The sequence below is a fragment of the Fundulus heteroclitus genome, chromosome 23 (assembly GCF_011125445.2).
Source record: "Fundulus heteroclitus isolate FHET01 chromosome 23, MU-UCD_Fhet_4.1, whole genome shotgun sequence".
NCBI classification, from domain to species: Eukaryota; Metazoa; Chordata; class Actinopteri; order Cyprinodontiformes; family Fundulidae; genus Fundulus; species Fundulus heteroclitus.
This window is the reverse complement of record NC_046383.1, coordinates 3266852-3284855: the sequence shown is the minus strand read 5'-3', so window position 1 is coordinate 3284855 and position 18004 is coordinate 3266852. Positions and strand designations below refer to the sequence as shown.

The 18004-nt window shown below is 39.9% G+C and overlaps 1 protein-coding gene across 7 annotated transcripts in view; it reads right to left on the bottom strand.

The window, feature by feature from the left end:
• The window catches only part of diaph2 (diaphanous-related formin 2), a 510558-nt gene that overhangs the window by 65432 nt on the left and 427122 nt on the right, over positions 1-18004 (bottom strand). For 5 of the 7 annotated variants that reach the window (XM_036127356.1, XM_036127360.1, XM_036127357.1 and 2 more), the window contains 2 exons: positions 7793-7885; positions 6054-6119 (listed from right to left, as the gene is read on the bottom strand). In XM_036127356.1, coding sequence (XP_035983249.1) covers positions 6054-6119; positions 7793-7885 — 159 coding nt within the window. The remainder of the gene's footprint in view (positions 1-6053; positions 6120-7792; positions 7886-18004) is intronic. The other 2 variants (XM_036127361.1, XM_036127362.1) reach the window with 2 other exon arrangements.

Below are 18004 nucleotides of genomic sequence, written 5' to 3'. Positions count from 1 at the left end.
AGCCTACCTAAAACATAGCCAGCCACCAAATCTAACAGACCAGAGCCTGAATCGGAAAAGCAACCATTAGGCACATGGAAACTCTGGAGGAGTGGCGGAGATCCACAGTTACTTTGTGTTGGTCTATCACATTAAATCAAAAATAAGATGTATTGAGGTTTGTTGTTTGTAATGTAAGGTTCGAGGGGTTTGAATAGTTTTTGAGGGCATTGCAGAGATTAGAAACAGAAAGATATTAGAAATAATTCTGGATCTTGGTGATTTTTTTCAACCTCCACAAAAGACCAAGTGGGACAGGTATATGGTTTGACTTTATGGATTTCCCCCAAAACCCATCAAATAAAGTAGAATAATGAGAGTGACTCATTCTCAGAGTGAGAATGATAGTTTGACTAAACTGTTCGAAGGCATCACCTTCACCCTTTCCCGAAGTCTGCTAAGATGGAAGAAAGCCAAAAATCTGTGGAAACTTTTAGTCAGGGATCAGGGCTGTAGAAAACCCTGGGTTATATGCCAATGAGCCATATTATAAGCTTCAATCAGAAAGTTCCATTGCCAAGTGCAAAGAAATGCTTCTACCTGCATTCTGCAGCCAAACTGAAGTCATGGTGAGGAGTAAAGTTTGCCGACTTCACTCTACATCTACACCGCTAAAACTAATCTCTGAATAACTCATACTAAAAAAGATTAAGCTTTTTAATAAAAAAAAGCAAGTCTGTAAATAAAGAATAGATCATCTTTAAATGGGGTTCATTTGAAGCCTTCACAGTTGAGTAGTGAAAAAAGGAAACTGAAAAAAGAAGGAAATTTACTAATAATCTTCTTAGAATGAGAATGAACCCACTGCAGAAACACAGCTTTGCTGGTCTCCATCAATCTATCCAAGTTCTGTGTGTTGAATTAGGAATGGCTGGTGTAATTGCATAACACATGACTAGGGCCCCTGGGGTTAGATTTTCCATCTTGCACAAAGTGGAAACAAGGAAATAGGAAATGCTTTTGGAATTGGGTGTAATTGTGACTGGCGGCGCCCAGGATTGTGCTCAGCCTGACACTCGAGGTAGACTGCTGAAGTGCAGTATGGCCTAAAGGATGAGGAAGAATGGCATGCTGGCTTTAAATGAGCTCCTTTTTGACGTTAGCGAAGACTCTTGTTGCGTCTCTGACAGACTCTCTCTGGTACACGCTGCTCGTTTAAGGATGACAGGAGGTTAATCAAGCTTTAAAGAATGAGATTACAACCGACATGACAAGCGGGATTGAATAGATTTGGCATACTGACTGTTAAAACTGCTATAAGATTCTTCTTTTTACTAGAAAAAAAAATTACACGAAAATGCTGTCAATCCCAGCAGATCAGAGAGAAAAACACAAAAATTATTAATGAAACCAACACAAAGATTACAGCATCTTTCCTTAAATATCAGTAAGGAACATGAGTACCAAGCCATCAAAAGCAACTTTAAGTGGCATGTTTTGTCATGTAACCATCAATCATTAATAATCTTCACAGGTCCTCTTTTAAATGTCATCGATATTTAAAAATGCACCCTCTAAAACAGTTCAAACTACGTGCAGACATATTTGTATCCTCTCTTACAAGAAAATCTCTATAGCAAGATGATGTAGTTCCTAATTGTAATTCTAAAAATTACAAAAAAAAAATAAAAAAAGAGTCAAATGTCAAAAGGATTTTCTTTTCGCATCACCTCAGAGTAGAGTCCATGCAGCTGTTAATCAAATCTGCCCTATGGTCCATATCAGTGGTGTTGCTTAATACACCCTGGTGGCTTTATAGTTTACTAGGAAGAAAGTTTCCTGGGAAGAATCTGATGCACAGTGTCCAACAGGAAATAAAAGCACCAAATCATTTTTGTTGTCTCAAAGAAAACCTGGGACATTGGTCCATAAAATTGGTATAAAGAGGTTTAGATAAGATATCTACTACAATTTAAAACAAACAAAAACAACAACAACAACAAACAGACTAGGTAGGCCTTGCCAAACGGATCATATAGTCATAGGTGGTACCAATCCATAATTTCCATGGTTCTCCTCCACATTCATTGATGCCCACAGATCTTCAGAGCTTTTAGCATGACATGCAACATCATACTAGGCACTAATTTAGCAATTGACCAGGTTTCTGCAAGTCTCCGTAAATAAAGTGTAGGACTTTTTAAGGCCACTATGAGTTAAAGCTATAGTTGGTAATCCTGTTTAGAAACACGTTTTGTTATACTGGGTAAAATCATCCTTCCATCCAGAAAGTAGACATTATGTATTCAGGAAGGAGGTTAAAAAATTAAAACTCTCTGTGGGAGCTGCATGAATGTAAAAACTCTAACCAATCCCTGCGGTTCGGTCCGAAGGGCATGTATTTTTCAGAGTTTTAGTCCTGCTCCTAACCCCTCTGTCCCTCTAGTTCCGGGTGTATCGCCTTATCTATTGGTTGTCCCACATCCCGATCATTCTGATGTGCTCACGTAATGTCGATGTGTGTGCACGTTACTTGCTCATTGGCTGCGCATGTGCACTTCTAGTGTTTATGTATCTGGTTAGCTTAGCGGTTACCATAGGTGTTAGCTGTTCATTGTAGCTCCGCTGCTCTCACTGTAGGCTTTGAACATGGCTGACAGTCACAAGAAGCAAACCACGTACATGTTTATCAGAGGAAGAGGAAGGCCTCAGTAGAAAGAAATAAGACCAGAGTGGATTTAGGAGATTTTTTTCATGCGATCCCCCTGAAGAGAGGAAGAGCAAGGTAAGACGGTCTTGCATAAGCACAGCTATTCAAAAAGGGACTTGGGGGAACTACCGGAAAAATCTCCAAATTTACTTTTAAATAAAAAAAAATAAAATTAGCAATGAAAACTAACTCAACTTCAGTGCTTTTAAATCTAACCTAAACACCCATCCTAAGGGTTAATTACATCCTAAAGCCTTACTTGGCTGAATATAGACTTTCCCATGAGGAAATAGGTTCTAGTGGATAAGGTGAGACGAATGTGTTTAATTTAAACCACTGAACAAAGTATAATAAGTCATATTTACATAAAGGATTTTCATTATTTTTTTTTTTTTGCAAAGGCTCATTCGGGAAACTAATCGTCTAGCAATAAACTTGTTCCAACAACTCTGTTTGCTGTGCTGCACCTTGTAGTTTTGTCATCATGTAGTAACACCCAAGTTTTCTACAGAACTACAACACACACAATGAAAGAACAAATGTACAAGCCATTTTAAGATGTAGTTAAACTGTAACAGCTTAGAAAACCTGGAAATACCTAAGATGTTGAGACCTTCAAGAAGAGTTTAAAGAGCCCAAAGAAACCCTGTTTTTACAAGCAATCTTTTCAGCTTTGAATTACTGCAATAAAGATATCTATACTTATTGTTAAATGTTACTCCACGTTTACCAAAGGTAGAAATGAACCACACCCAACATTTCTGGCCATCAGCCGATCTTGTTACCCTCTCACCATGAAACTATTGTGTTCGAGGTTGTGCCCTCGTAGTCTGCAAACGTCTTTGTCATTTAAAGGCAAGGCATGCCTCATATACCCGTCGTAACCTTTGACAGCCTTGCCGGTTGTAGAACACAGGATGTAAGAGTGCTTGTCTGGGGGTTTATGAGCAACCACAACACTTTTCACTCAGTATTTCCAATGTGGACAGCTGAGAAATAGGCTTTTCCCACTCCAGTCCAACTCTTACAGCTGTTATTGTAGCTGAAGGTGAGTCTTCCTCCCCACCACCACAGTGCTAATACCCCTGGTATTTCAAAGGTACTTTACAGCACAAGACGTCATCATATCAAAGTCCATTTTGTAGATCATTAAACTGTAGCTGTAAAAGCTTTCCAATTAATATCTTAATTTGATTAGAGCCCTTTTAAAGTTGCCGTAAACTTATCAGTCTCCTTTTTGCAGTTTCTTCAGTATCACATTTCTGACACACTTATGTGGTCATGCAAAATTCTCATAACAATAAAAACAAACATATTTCAATTGAACAGCCAGTAAAGCATGAAAGTCTGCAAGTCCTCAGAAAGTGTCTAGAAGCTAGCGTGCTGCTGCATAACATCTACAACACAAATAATTGGCAAGTCTACTCATATGCAGGGAAAAAAAAAAAAAACATTTGCAAGTGACTAAAACACTACAGAACAGCAGAACATGTCGTAAAACTGCTACAAGACAGGAAGTGATATCATTCAGTTACCATGCAGCCCTAAAGGACAATAAAATTATATGACCACTGAAGCTGATCCACATTACAGACAAATGTGCTGAGTGCTTTAAGGCTTTTGACAATTTTTGGGATTCACTTCAATCTATAAAAATGGATTTATAACTACACAAAATATATAATAACTTTTTTGTAAATAAATTGTACATTTTTATTTTTATTCAAATTTAAGAGAAGATAATATTTAAGTCAGCCTTTACTTTCCGTTGTGTGCAGTGTTCAACTGACAACAGTAAGCATTTCATTCGTTTTGGGCTGTATTATGAATAAACAAATAAGTTTAAAAATTCAATATAAACTTAGTTAAGGACTATCAAAACAGACTTGTGGTTGAGAAGGTTTGTGGTCGATCAAGGATTTATTTTTGTTTCCAGCTTTAACAAGTGCTAGCAACAGTGCTAATGCTAATGTCAACCATGCTAGCAAGCAAAACTTCTCGTGCCCACTAAAAGGTGCATCTAAGCTGTGGTTGTCAAAAAAACGTTAGATGCATCTTTGCATCTTGCATGCATTTAAAAAGTTTTACTAACTTTTTAAACCATAATTACAAACAAATCAGCTGCAGTCAGATTGTTTATCAGTATTATAACTTCCCAACCATCCACCACATATATAGGACTAGCTTTACGTAGTGTTTTAGGGCCAAATGGCTTGCTATTGTGAGGAAACTAGCGGTAGACAGAGCGATAGGATTGCATAACTGACGATGTCATTGAATAAGAAAGCTACTGAACTTTAGTGCAGTTAATTCTCACTAGTAAAGCATGAGTAAAGATTTTGTGGACAACAGCTCACAAGCTAACGTAGGCAGTTCTTGTAGGAGAGTTATTCTGGCACATTTTCACTTCAGCATTAGAACAGAGCATGAATTACTGATTAATACCTGAAAGCCACCAGAGTTTAGTATTTTTGAGTGACAGTTTTTGACAAATTCACTCTTTCCTCAATATGTAGTGGATCATAAGAAAGATTTGACTCAAAACACTGCATTTTTAAATCTTTCTAAAAATAGTTAGCTAGAAATAACCAACTTAATAAAGTAGGAAGAGTTTAAATGGGTTAATGTTAATTAGTTGTTTTCTTCGGTTATTACACTATTGGAAGTTTTACTCTGAGATATTTCTTAAAACAGTAAAACTGGTTGTATTCTGTATCTGATTCGCTGTCTTTTAGCCTATTACCCAATAGAGTTCCCTTAGATTGGGGAAACAGTACCTGTGACACCTAAAATGTGGATAACACATTAAAATACATGTAGTTTATTAGACTTCGGGAAAGGGTGAAGGTGACGCCTTCGAACAGTTTAGTCAAACTATCATTCTCACTCTGAGAATGAGTCACTCTCATTATTCTACTTTATTTGATGGGTTTTGGGGGAAATCCATAAAGTCAAACCATATACCTGTCCCACTAGGTCTTTTATTAGATTACTATATAAACAATGGGCATTTTTAATGATATATAAGAGGACAGACATTATGAAATATGCCTGAAAATGTAGTTTCCAGTGGGTAAGGGTTTCTAAATGTATATCTTTTGCTTTTTATCAATTGTGCATTTTAATATATGTTGACCTATATTATGGTAAAACACATCTCAAGCTGACCAAAATGTAATTTCCAAGTAAAAAAAAAAAAAAAAAAATAGCAACTCAGCACAGGAGTCTGCTTTTTTGCAGACCAGCTCAGATTGCGAGTTCTGACAGGACGGACATGTGAGTTACGCAGCCAGGAGCAGTGCGGTGTAGAACCAACGATCGTGCTGGGTCTGGGTTAAAAAGAGGAAGTGAAATAAAGACACACCTAGAGTTCTGTTACCATAGTTAGCACCCGGCCACCGAGAGGATGGACTGGAAGGACTTTGATCACCTGTAACAATGTGGGCAGTTAAAGAAAAAAGGAAGGTGAAAAGGGAGAAGAGAAAAATCCATCAGAGGTGAAACATTGGAGATACTGGCAGAACGAGTCCCAAAGAAAGAGAAAAAAAGAACACACCACACAAATGTCTGATAGAGAGAGACAGCTAAAACCAAGCTATAAGAGGCCAATTTTTAACAGCGCAGCATTAAAATGATCATACAGAGCGGTAATCTGAGATTAAAACAGCTACCAGATAGAATATTACCAATGGCCTCAATAAATCATTTGATACTCACCAGCACAACAGAACAGTTTTTGTGAAATTTAGAAAAAGAAATCTGGTATATTTTACACCCACCTACAGTAAGAGTTACTTTATTTAAATGTTGAAATAACAACAGGAACTTTTGTTTTCTGGTCTCCTTGGAGATCTGTCATAGACATGGAACATAGTTTAATATTTATTTATTTTTAATCAGAAACTGTGGAGTTTTTAGCTGTGAGAAGAAGAAGGATGATTCAGATCAATATCAGGAACAAAATGTAATTTTGAATCTATTGAGTCTCTGAACTCACTTCATAAGAATAATCCTAAATAATAATTGCATTTTAGGTAGTTTCAACTTTATCAAGAAATCCAATTCGACATTCAGTGTTTTGCTATGACAGAAATACTGGAGGACATTTCTGCGTTATAGTGTGTACTGCATTACTTGTGATTTTCTTTTAAAATAGCTTTTTTTATGTAAAAGGTTCACAAGAAAGCACTAAGAAATATAAAAAAAGCAGTTAATCAGAATATTTTGGCCCGATCTAAAAGCAAGTTACAGAACACAGGACCATATTTGGGCCAGTTTTTTTAAGTTTGGCTTCATGGCTGAAGTACTGTGTTACAGTAAACCAATCGGCCTGGAAAATGTATGTACTAACATTTTGGTTCTAGCGAAAAATTCTCTCCAGGTGTTAAACATTTTTATTCTCATTGGGATGACATATTTTTTTGGAAAACAAAATGTCAACCTCTTTTCTTTGGAGAGAGCAAACTATATGGCCAAACATAAATTGTGTAATTTACGAGTGAAAAAAATAAAAAAATAAAAACGCTATTAGAAGAAATATTTACCATTTTACACTCAAACTCCACATTTAAAGCCTCAACCCTTCTCTCTATCTCGTCACCCTCGTTTGGTGTTTTTATTCCCTCCTATTATCTTCTGTCATTACTGGCGGCACGGAGATGGCAGCACCTGTGGCTCAGCTGCAGAACTCTGTCCTGCATATCATTTGACCCTCACGCTCCTGAAAGGTAGGACTCCCCTGAGCATGGCCCATTCGTCAAGGCAGAGTGGAATACGTTAAGACCAGGATTAAACTAGACCAGCTTTGGTCATATTGCTGAGAGCTTTATGAATACGAAGAGGATCGTACGTTTTGCCCTTCACTGGGACACTGGTTGTTTATGAACCATGTTTATTTATGGTGTTTGTACTCATGTTGAAGATATACTTGTTCAGAAATCCAGATGAAAGTAGCTTTAGATGGTACAATATTTGCACAGACATATAAAGTTTTTTTATTATGATAGTAAGAAGCGAATTACTTTGTATGTTAATATTGACTTTGAAAAGAAACAACAAGACTGACAGACGAAAGCAAATCCCACAGAGAACTTGTCGACCTACCGTTTCGCGGCGTCCGTTTTCGCCGATCCCGGAAGGCAGCTCCAGACTGCAGGGCTTCCATTAGACTATCCATCACACCAGTTTCATCCCCTTCTGCAAGAGAACGGAACAAGAGAAACAAAGATGTTTACAGTGAAATACATAATGCAACCTTTACACATGCAGATAACCATCAACACACTTGTCTGGCCAGTGCATTGGTCTGAGCCTTAAGAGGTCCTGTTTAAACTTCGCCACGGGCCGTGTAGGGGACACAGCAGAGGACCTTTTATTTGTCACTGAAAACTTCCTCCATGAATGCATCCTGCCCACTGTGAAGACAAGGTGGTGGCAGCATCATGCTGTGGGGGTGCTGTTCTTCAGCAGGGGCAGGGAAGCTTGTCAGAGTTAAATGGAATGATGGGTGGAGGTAAATACAGGGCAAATTGTTGAGGAATACATGATCAGGCTGTTAAAGACCTGAAACTGAGATAGAGCTTATCTTCAATAAAGACAACAACTCCAAACAGGCCTTAGATTAGGGGTCTCCAAAGTGTGGCCCAGCGGCCATTTTCAGCCCTCTGAATGATTTTAGTGGCTCACAACAAAATAATTTAAATAGGCCAGGAGAGGCAATTGATTTTTTTAACATTATTCTAAGGAAAAGTTTTCCTAGCTGCTTTTCAAAGATGATGCAGATAATTAAAATGTTGTTAAAATGAAAAGTGTTAATTAAAACACAAAATATCTGTCTTTTATCAACCATGATCTTGCTTTTATTTTAATTTCATAGTAAATAGGGCCACACGTATCCAGCGACTTTTGCAAAAGCAGACTTGGGCACACCTGTTCATTAATCTTGGCTATATAAAGCAAGAGTGTCCCATATCCCACTCTTGTTGTTGAGAGTGGACTAAAACAATTTTCAAGACCAACAAAATAGAAACCAGTCAACCCAAAAGGTGTAAATAATGTGTACATTATGTATATATAATGTAATATAATAGAGCATCCCTCTTTTTTAATTATTTTTTTTTTTTATCAGATGACTTTTGGTCTTGCATAAATGTATTTTGCATTAATTTTATTTTTGAGCAGAAAAAAACAACAACAACACAGTATCGCAGTTTTAATAAAAATAAAATACATTTTTTGTGGCCGCAAATAATTTTAGCAAAAAAATGGGACACCACTGGTTTAGATGAAAGCATATTTGGCACAATCTTAATCTAATGGAAACATTGTCACAAGACTTAAAAATTCATGTTCACAGATCCTCTCCATCCAATCTGACTGAACAGATTTTATGGAGAGGAGCAAAGCTCAAAAGTCCTGTTGTAATTCCATTGAATGTGGTTTTACCGAGTTTTAAATCAAGCGGCTGAATCCAAATGCACGCCACGCTCTCAGTATTTTTCTTTTCTTTTATAATACTGCACTACTTTTGTTGGTCTATTGCTAAAAACCCAGTAATATACATTAAAGTTTGGGCTTATAATGGGAAAAAACGAGAAAAAGTTCCAAGAGTATAAGTAGTTTTGCGAGGCACAGTAACTATTCTCCCAATGGGTATTCTCTTAAGACTCCCTGCTACTCTTGAATCTTGATGGAGAGGGGTGTCACTCAGTTCGGTCTGGGCTTCTTGGTAAACAGCTGTGGTGGAGTAAAATACACTTAGCTTAGGTTGAAGTTTAGTAGAGAGGAGCCTCAGGATAAAAGCATCCAGTGATGGTCATTGACAGATATTCTTTCTGTGGCTAACGCAGGGGGAGCTAAGTGCTCTTTACAAAGATTTAGTGTGGAGCCGCTCAATACCGAGGCTTTCTATTATTGTTCAGTCAATGACACTGGGACGGGGCTCCGAAAAAACACTCCCTCTGCCCACCATTTCATCTATCCTGTGGATCCATGAAACCAGAGAAGTGAAGGCAGTCCGCATTAGAGCATTTAAAGTGCTGCGAGGCCAACGGCGGGACGAGATGCTCCATACTGTGCGCATGTGGCTCCGCTCAGTAGTAACAAGAGTTCAAAAATAAGCTTAGACTTCAAATCTGGGTCATCTATCTTTGCGCCCACATACTAATGAGCTAGAGGGGCAACCTTTTCATCATTCCGGTCTAGAATAGACATTATTTTAAAACCAGGATCATTAGGGTGAGTTATTGTGGACCTGGAGACTTGGCAATCAATTCTTTTGCATGTATGAGTAAACTGGCTCCCCCCCAATGTTCTACCATCTTTTTTTTGCAACGCGTTTCAGAGCCGGAGGGATATATCTGAGCAAACGTGGAGAAACATTATGCTTTTTACAGGAGTAATCAACCCTTTTTTATTCACATGTGCTCAATGAGACAACTCTGCGGCAATTTGTGTCAATTGGATTAAAGATATTTTCCAGTAGCGCATCTTTTTCAACTAACAAATGCACACTGGCAATAACAAAAAAATGACTGGGTAATGAAGTATGAATTTCCATGGCAGGATTTCATGAATGACAATGTTTTTAAAAAGTCGAAGTGAAGAGCGACACTGCTGATGCTACTCGGTGTGTATTTGGATAAAAACTGAATCACAAGAGGCACAAGAATTAGGCTTGCACTAAGTGGGCAAATGACTTTAGTCAACAACTGAGACAGTTGAAGTGAGGGTTTGAACCAGCAACCCACAGGTGACATGAATTCCTAAGTCCTTATGCCAACATGTGTACAGGACTCTGAACAGCTAACTTCTTTAGTAATAACATTGTCTGTCTTATCCTCCTGGTGATGGGCGTTAATAGCCGTCTGCATGACACCCATCATTTCTGGTCATAACATGGCCGTGATATGACATCTATGCATTAAAAAATATTTTTTTTCATCGGTACAGTATTATATAATATCGACTTGATGCAAGTCAAAATCATCAACATTAAGAGAAATGAAGCCTTCAAGTATATAGTTTTGTGTTCGATAAATCTATGTTAAAGTTTACCTAATTTATTTAAATTGTGAATATAAATGAACCTTTCAATGTATTCTACTATATTGAGAAATTTCTATGCCAGGTAATTGGTTTCAGCAGAGGAAGGTGGTGATGCAGCAGTTAAAATATTGTAATGGGACGCACCGATCAGACCACATGGAGACCATCTCCATAACAATTTGGCTCATTCACTAAAGATTTTTGATAAAGCACAGCAAAGTGGAGCAGTTGGTTGCACTTTTGCCTTTCAGCAAGATGGGCCTGGGTACAAACCCCAGCCTGGGATAGTTCTGCGTGGACTTTGTGTGACTGGGTTCTCTCCGAGTACTCCGGCTTCCTCCCACAGTCAAAAAACATGTTTTTTTTTTGGCCTTTTCAAATTGCCCTTAGGTGCAAGAGCATATGCATTGTCCTGTGTGTCTCTGTGGTGCCCTTGATGGACTGGCAACCTGTCCAGGGTGTACTCCGCATTTGCCCGGTGATAAGTGGGTATAGACAATGAATGGATGGATTTTTGATAAAGAAATGTGGCCGTTCCAGTCAGTCCTCCTCACAAAGCATTTCCATATGTTTAATTGTTGACAGATTTTCCTTAGACTCACATATGGCTAAACTGGTTTGATGCAGCAGTACAGATTATGAGTAAACATTTTCAAGAGAGGAATTTAATTAAAAATGTGTATGAAGAGGAATAATGCAAACAAAACACAAAAAAAGTCGGATCAGATCCCTCATGCCTTCTGTTATGCCGTCAGAGGCATGTCTACATGAAAGTCATTGGGAGGGTTTGATTTTATCTGGATTAGATAAAAATTTACAATGAAATACCAAAAGATAAAAATGGAACATGCTTTGTTCTAAAGGTGACAAGCTATAACTAACAGGAATTTTCGGGATTTCACAGAAAAAGAATCTGGGTGCTAGCTTTAAAGAAATGGGACACACGTTTCCATTACTTTCGAACGTTACGCCTGATCATGTCGTTCCTTTTTCCAGCTACAAACCACCCAACCTGCAATGACTCACACAAGTAAAAGAAGACAGGACAACTAAGAATAGAAACATGTCTTATGCAAATTTTAAAAAAGCAACTCTTAAGACACCCTCACTAATTTTACTCTCTATCTCATTTCCTCCCTTTCTTCCTCAAGTCCTTCCCAAGGGCTACTTTGAAATCAAAGAAGCTGTGTGCTGTGCTTAAAAGCAATTCTGATTAAATCAAGCTTAATTAGACCAGCTTTATCTGAACAAAACCAGAGCTGAGCAAAGTAGTGCTTATCTCAAATTGCAGCACTACACCTCAGATAGCGAGCCTCGTTGGCTTAAAAAAGTCCAGGAGAGCATGGGTTTCGTCTCCTGTGGACTTGAGGAACAATACGGCGAACAACTTGCACTTCTATAACTATATCAGCTCCCAAGATCTTTAGCAGCTCGTCTGTATGTAGGCTAGCGACGACAGATTGTGGGTGTGACAGAAGGCAGAACCTGTTAAGTGCCAGGTAAACATTCATCCGCAACGACTGTGCTACAAGAAACTTCTTGACAGCTCCCTCTTCACATAGACCCGAACATCACAGGGGGCACCTGACACTTTGATCAATTTGTCCTACTTCCAGCTTAACTCCAGCACAATTCATCATTCGTAATGGCCGGGACTTCGGAGCCCTGCTAGACTGGGGTTCAGGGGGGAGCTAGTCTGCAGACAAGATGAACCAAAGTGACTAAAATTGGAATCTCTCTCCCTGGTTACGTCTCGGACCTCAATTAACTACTTTGCCAAGTTGTCTAAAACTTGAACACAGGGAACTCTCCTAAATAAGCTCCCACTCAGAAACAAGGTACTGTGTCTTTGCAGATTATTCAGGAAATTTGTAGAGACAAAGAAAACATTTAGTCTGTAAAGAAATAAAACGTATTATTTGACTACACTTATTCTGGTAATCCTAAATTTAAGCTTTCCTAATTACTTATCATACCATGGCCACCTCAGCTGACATTTCTGCCACATGCAATTTACTCCTCTTTTTTTCTTCTTCTTTTTTTTTTGAGCTGGTAAACCCTAACTAAACAGTCGTCTCCCCCCTATTATCGGCTGCGGTACATTGCATGATGAGGAATTACAGAAAAGCCAACCTTTTATACCTGGAGATCTTTCTCGAGAGGAGAACATCCCACTCTGCTCACAGGAAATTGCTTTCTAAATGGGTTAAGATGGGCTAAGACCCAGGACATTGACAAACCCTTCCGGTGATGAAACGCCTCGGTGGGGACCCTCAGCCAGCCGGCCCGAGGTCTTTTAATGATCTTAATAAACAGCTTGTGGAAATGTGGTACACGGTTAATTTCTTAAAACACTTAAACCTTTAAGAGGAGAAATAAAACTCTTGGAAGCTGCGCCGCCCTCGACGGTTCCATATCTTCCCCACTGATCCTTTCCGTCGTGCAATCTTCACCTCCTTCCCATCTCGTACACGGATTTTCGGGTACCTTGACCGAAAGGCTGTGCCGAATACGACTGTGAGCCCAGGAGATTGGCTCAGTGCAGCATATTTACAAGCAGCACTACCACATTTTCTAATTAGGAGCTGTAACAAGAGCAATGTCCTCTCAGCTGGATTGCCATAAAAAACTCCACACATCAGATTAGTTTTTCTGGAAGAAAAAAAAAAAAAACGGGGGGGGGAAAAAAGTGCATGCCGTAAAATAAAAAAATAAATAAAAAAGAGCTGTGATGTACCAGTAAACCCAGGAGCAGAGCACTAAGTCAAATGTCGACAGCAGCAAAAGGAGGGGAAAGGCAGGGATATGAAAAGAATAAGCGCAGACGCTCTAAGTGTCACCATCAGGGAGGAAAACTGTAAAGACGCACGGGGCAGAACGGGGAGGAAAGAGCGTTTTCTGGAATGGGTTATTGGGAGGGGATAGTGAGGCAAGACAAGGCACACAAGGTCGTAAAACATCTTCCTGCATACTTGAAGGCCCCGGCTCTGTGACATTTAATTATTTCTAAAACATACTCCGCAGCATGCAATCCACAGACACACACACACACACCTTGAGCTAGACTTAGACCCGCCATGTATAAAAAGTAATACCAGCCCATGTTTTCTGTTGAAAGAGTGCTGGATCGACTATATAAACTAAATGTTACAGAGCGGATTCCTGGCTGACATTTTCACACTGACTAGATGGATGCCTAACAGAGGGGGAGATGAGAACATATAACGCCTCACGATATTCATACAGGTTGAACTTTCTCCATGTTTTGTCACTTTGCAATCACAAAACGAAAAGTGTTTTGCTGGGAATCTATATATGTTCATATATATTCTGAGTCAATACTTTGTGGAAGCAGCATGTGCGGCATTAAGAGCTGCCAGTCTTTTGGACTACCTCTCCACCACCATTCACAGATCTAGACACTTGAATTTTGCCCTCTCTTCTTTGCAAAATAGCTCAAATTCTAACTTAATGGAGAGCGTCTGTGCACAGCAATCTTTTCTAATCTTGCCAACAAACAACAATTCGCAGCTAAATTTAAGTTTGGACTTTGGTAGAAATCACCATGTTTCGCAGTGATAGTTTTCGGCAACACACAGCATTTTGTCTGTTGGCCAAGCAGTTCAATTTTGGCCTCATTTGACCAGAGTGCCTTTTTTCTCCCATGTTTGCTGCTTGCTCTGCAAGGCTCGAGAAATACTGTTCTTTTATGGTTTTCTTTCAGCAAAGGCTTTCTTCTAGCCAATCTTTCATAAAGGCCAGATTTGTGGAGTGCAAAACCAAGAGATGTCCTTTCAACAAATGCTCCCACCTGAGCTGGGAATATCTGCAGCTCCTCCTTAGTTGCCTTGAGCCTCTTATCTCCTAAATAATCTCCCAGCCTGTCCTGAGTTCAGGTGGACGGCCATGCCTTGGTAGGTTTTCAGCCATGCTACTTTTCTAATATTCAGATGCTGGCTTGAACCCTGTTCTGAGCTCTTTCAAGACTTGGATTTTGATTTGTGACCTAACCCTGGCTGTGCTCTTTGGTCCTCATGAGGCTGTCCGATCCCTAATCTTCTCTAACAAACCTCTGAAGTTTTCACAGAACAGCTGGATTTACACAGAGATTCAGTTACACACAGGTCACTAATTGGTTTATTTAGGGGCATGAGAACAAAGGACCCTAAATACATAGCTTCTTTCACTTTGCAAGTATATGTGACTTTGTGCTGTTCTGTTCCATGAGATACCAATAAAATATCTAAATATATTTTAGAAAATTGTTACTGCTCTCTGTGGCACAAAAATGTGGAAACGCTTAAAACGTATGCATGCTGTAATCGCCTGTTGGCTTGTGACTGCCAATGGCAAACTTAAAAAAAAAAAAAAATTGTATCGGAAAAATGTGATAATAATCCCTCTACAAAATCTACAAAAGACATTACCACTAGAAATAATAATAATAATAAATACACATTGGAGTTGCTGGCACCACGTCATTCCTCCAATTATACAGCAGTGTCAACAAAGGTTGATCATAACTTCTATTTGATGTCTGACACGTCCTGCTTGTATTTCTGTGTAAAAAAAACCAAACACATTTGATCGATAAATGAGATCTCAATGGATCACAAAGGAAAAAAACGACAAACTATTTTTTTTAAAAGGCTCCTACTCTCTAAAACAACAGAAAAACAACAGAATCTGCTGAGCCTAGCAAAAGCATCATTACCCCTTGAACTGATTCACATTTCGTTGGGTTATAGCCATACACTTTAGTGTATTTCATTTAGATTTTTGTGCTAGAGCAACACAAACCAGTATATAAGTCATTTAGACGTAAAATTACAGGTTTACTATTTGTTTTACAAATAAAAAAATGTGCAGTACAAGTCCATTCATACTAATTTACCCCCAACAAAAATTTGGTGAAACCAACGGCCTTCAAAATTCCCCTAATAAGTAATCAGAGCCCACCAATGTCTCAGATGTTGGTTGGAGAACATTAGTGCACAAACAGGGTCCTGAAGACCAAGGAAGAAGTCATTCAGTCACTATTCACTAATTCTGCCTCTGCTGAGTCACAAGATTGTTGCATATCCTAAACAACTCCCTTTCTGCAGTTTGCCAAAAGCCACTTATGGAGGAGCAGAGTAGTGTGCAGGAAACCAATTCCCCTGAAGACGTTATAATCACAATGAAACATGGAGGTAGCTGCATCATGCTGTGGGAATGCTTTTCTTCAGCAGGGATGGGGAAGCTGCTCAGAGTTGATCGGATGATGAATGGAGCAAAACTTCCCTACACATAGTTCCAGAGCTAGAATAATACAGTTTAGGTCAAGGTGGATTCATGCATTAAAAATCCCATTTGTATTGATTTTGGTGGTTACAAAGTGACAAATGCAAGTGAAAAAAACTTCACAGGGTCTAAACAATATTGTAAAGCACTATAAAAACTAATTTTATAGACAACTACACAGTGTTTTCCCCCTGATCTGAATGAAAATCCAACATAAAACTAGATTATCCACCACTTTCCACAAGCAAATTCTGGAGTCTAATTTACTCTGTAATGAGATCTAATGAAAGCTTACAGGCCTTGGGCTTGATAAATTGAAGACACCGAGAGTGAGTAACACAGTGAGATCTTAACCTCACCCCACTCACCCTTTATGACTCCAGTAGAGAGGATGAGAAAGAAAAGGGAGCGATGAAGAGGAGAGGAATAACATTTTTTTTCCCCCTTCTTCTTGCTGCAGATTGTTTTTGAACACATTTGAGCCCATCTGTTCCCCCACAGACAGTCACCTGTGCAATTAACCTGGACCATTAGCCGTGAAACAAAGGCCTCGGCGGAAGGAGGGGGTAGTTGCTTTATGGCCAGGTGGGGAGGCGGCATCTACACTTTCTTTTAATCTAAGCCCCTTTCCCCCCACTCTCGCTCCTATGCACCTGGCTCTGTGTTATTTTCACACCTGAATTCAGCCACCTAGATGTGCACACAGCCAGCTGCATTACTCAACGGCCTCCGCTGTGCTTCCTGTTCACTAACTGTCGAGCTTTGAGCGCAGACATCCTCCTCTCACCCTCCTTCCGCGCTGTCCCAGCAGCTCCAAAGACCCGGGCAAAAAGACACCATTACTGCCACAGAGAGCAGAGAGAACACAAGCTCCCAAAGAACAGCAGTCATGCACCTGTTAGATATCCTTCCCTTGTTTTTTTTTTCTTCCCCTTTCCTTCCTCTTTCACCATCTCCCTGCTGTCCAACCGACCGATCTTGGAAAAAAGCTTTGACATGATGACCTGAGAAACTTTTCGGCGAGGGCTCCACTCTGTAATTTCTAGGAGGATGTGTGTATGGGAGTGCACAGATAGCGGTTCATGTCAAATAAAGCAGCAGGGGAAGGGTAGGATAGCAAATAAAAATGGCGAACTTGATGAGCAAACCCACTCACATGTCCTCCCTAACTCGATTATGAATGCTCCCACAGCACTCCATCCTAGGAGGAATGGCAGCACGGCTACTACTTTATTCCCTGCTTGGCGCCAGGGTCAGGAAAAAAAAAAAAAAAAAGAAGATAAGGGAGATGTGGTATAGTGGAAAGAATGTCATGAATTTGCTGTAGGTGGTGGAAGGTGTGTCACGTTTAATGAAGCAGAGGGAGGTTGTGGAGCATGGTCGGTCCGGTCGGCTCACAAAAAGAGAGGCGAGATGTCCTAACTCGGGAGAGACTGGAGAGAAACGTGCCGCCAAGTTGGATGTCGACAAGGGAGAGATGAAAGTGGATTAGCCGCGGCGGCGATTTGCATTCTGTGGTGGAGCAAAAGCCCCAGCGATGCCCCGAATAGCTGGATGCATGAATAAGTAAACAAACAAAAACAAAAATAAACCCTCCATCTGGATGGATGCTGCCAGGCCCCAAGTGTGAAACAGTAGGGAGGGAAGGGAAAAGAAGGGTGGGAGACAAGGAGGAGGAGGAGGAGGAGGAGGAAGAAACATACTTGCAACACATCCGTCATCACGCTCGTTCCTCTGCTATCATTTACAGCCACTGCCTTAAGGTCTGCACAGTTAACATACGGCTATCACCATCCACCCACAGCTATGGGCTAGTTTGCCCAGTAACAGTACCGACACACAAGGGAAGAGCTCCAACCCGGCACTGACAGATGTTAAGTTGACACACTTTCCCAACGCCACATGGGGTCACAATGCCGGGGTGCCAGGAGGGTCACAGGAAGCTGTCCGCACAGCAGAGAGGGCCACTGGTACCTCTCTTCTATA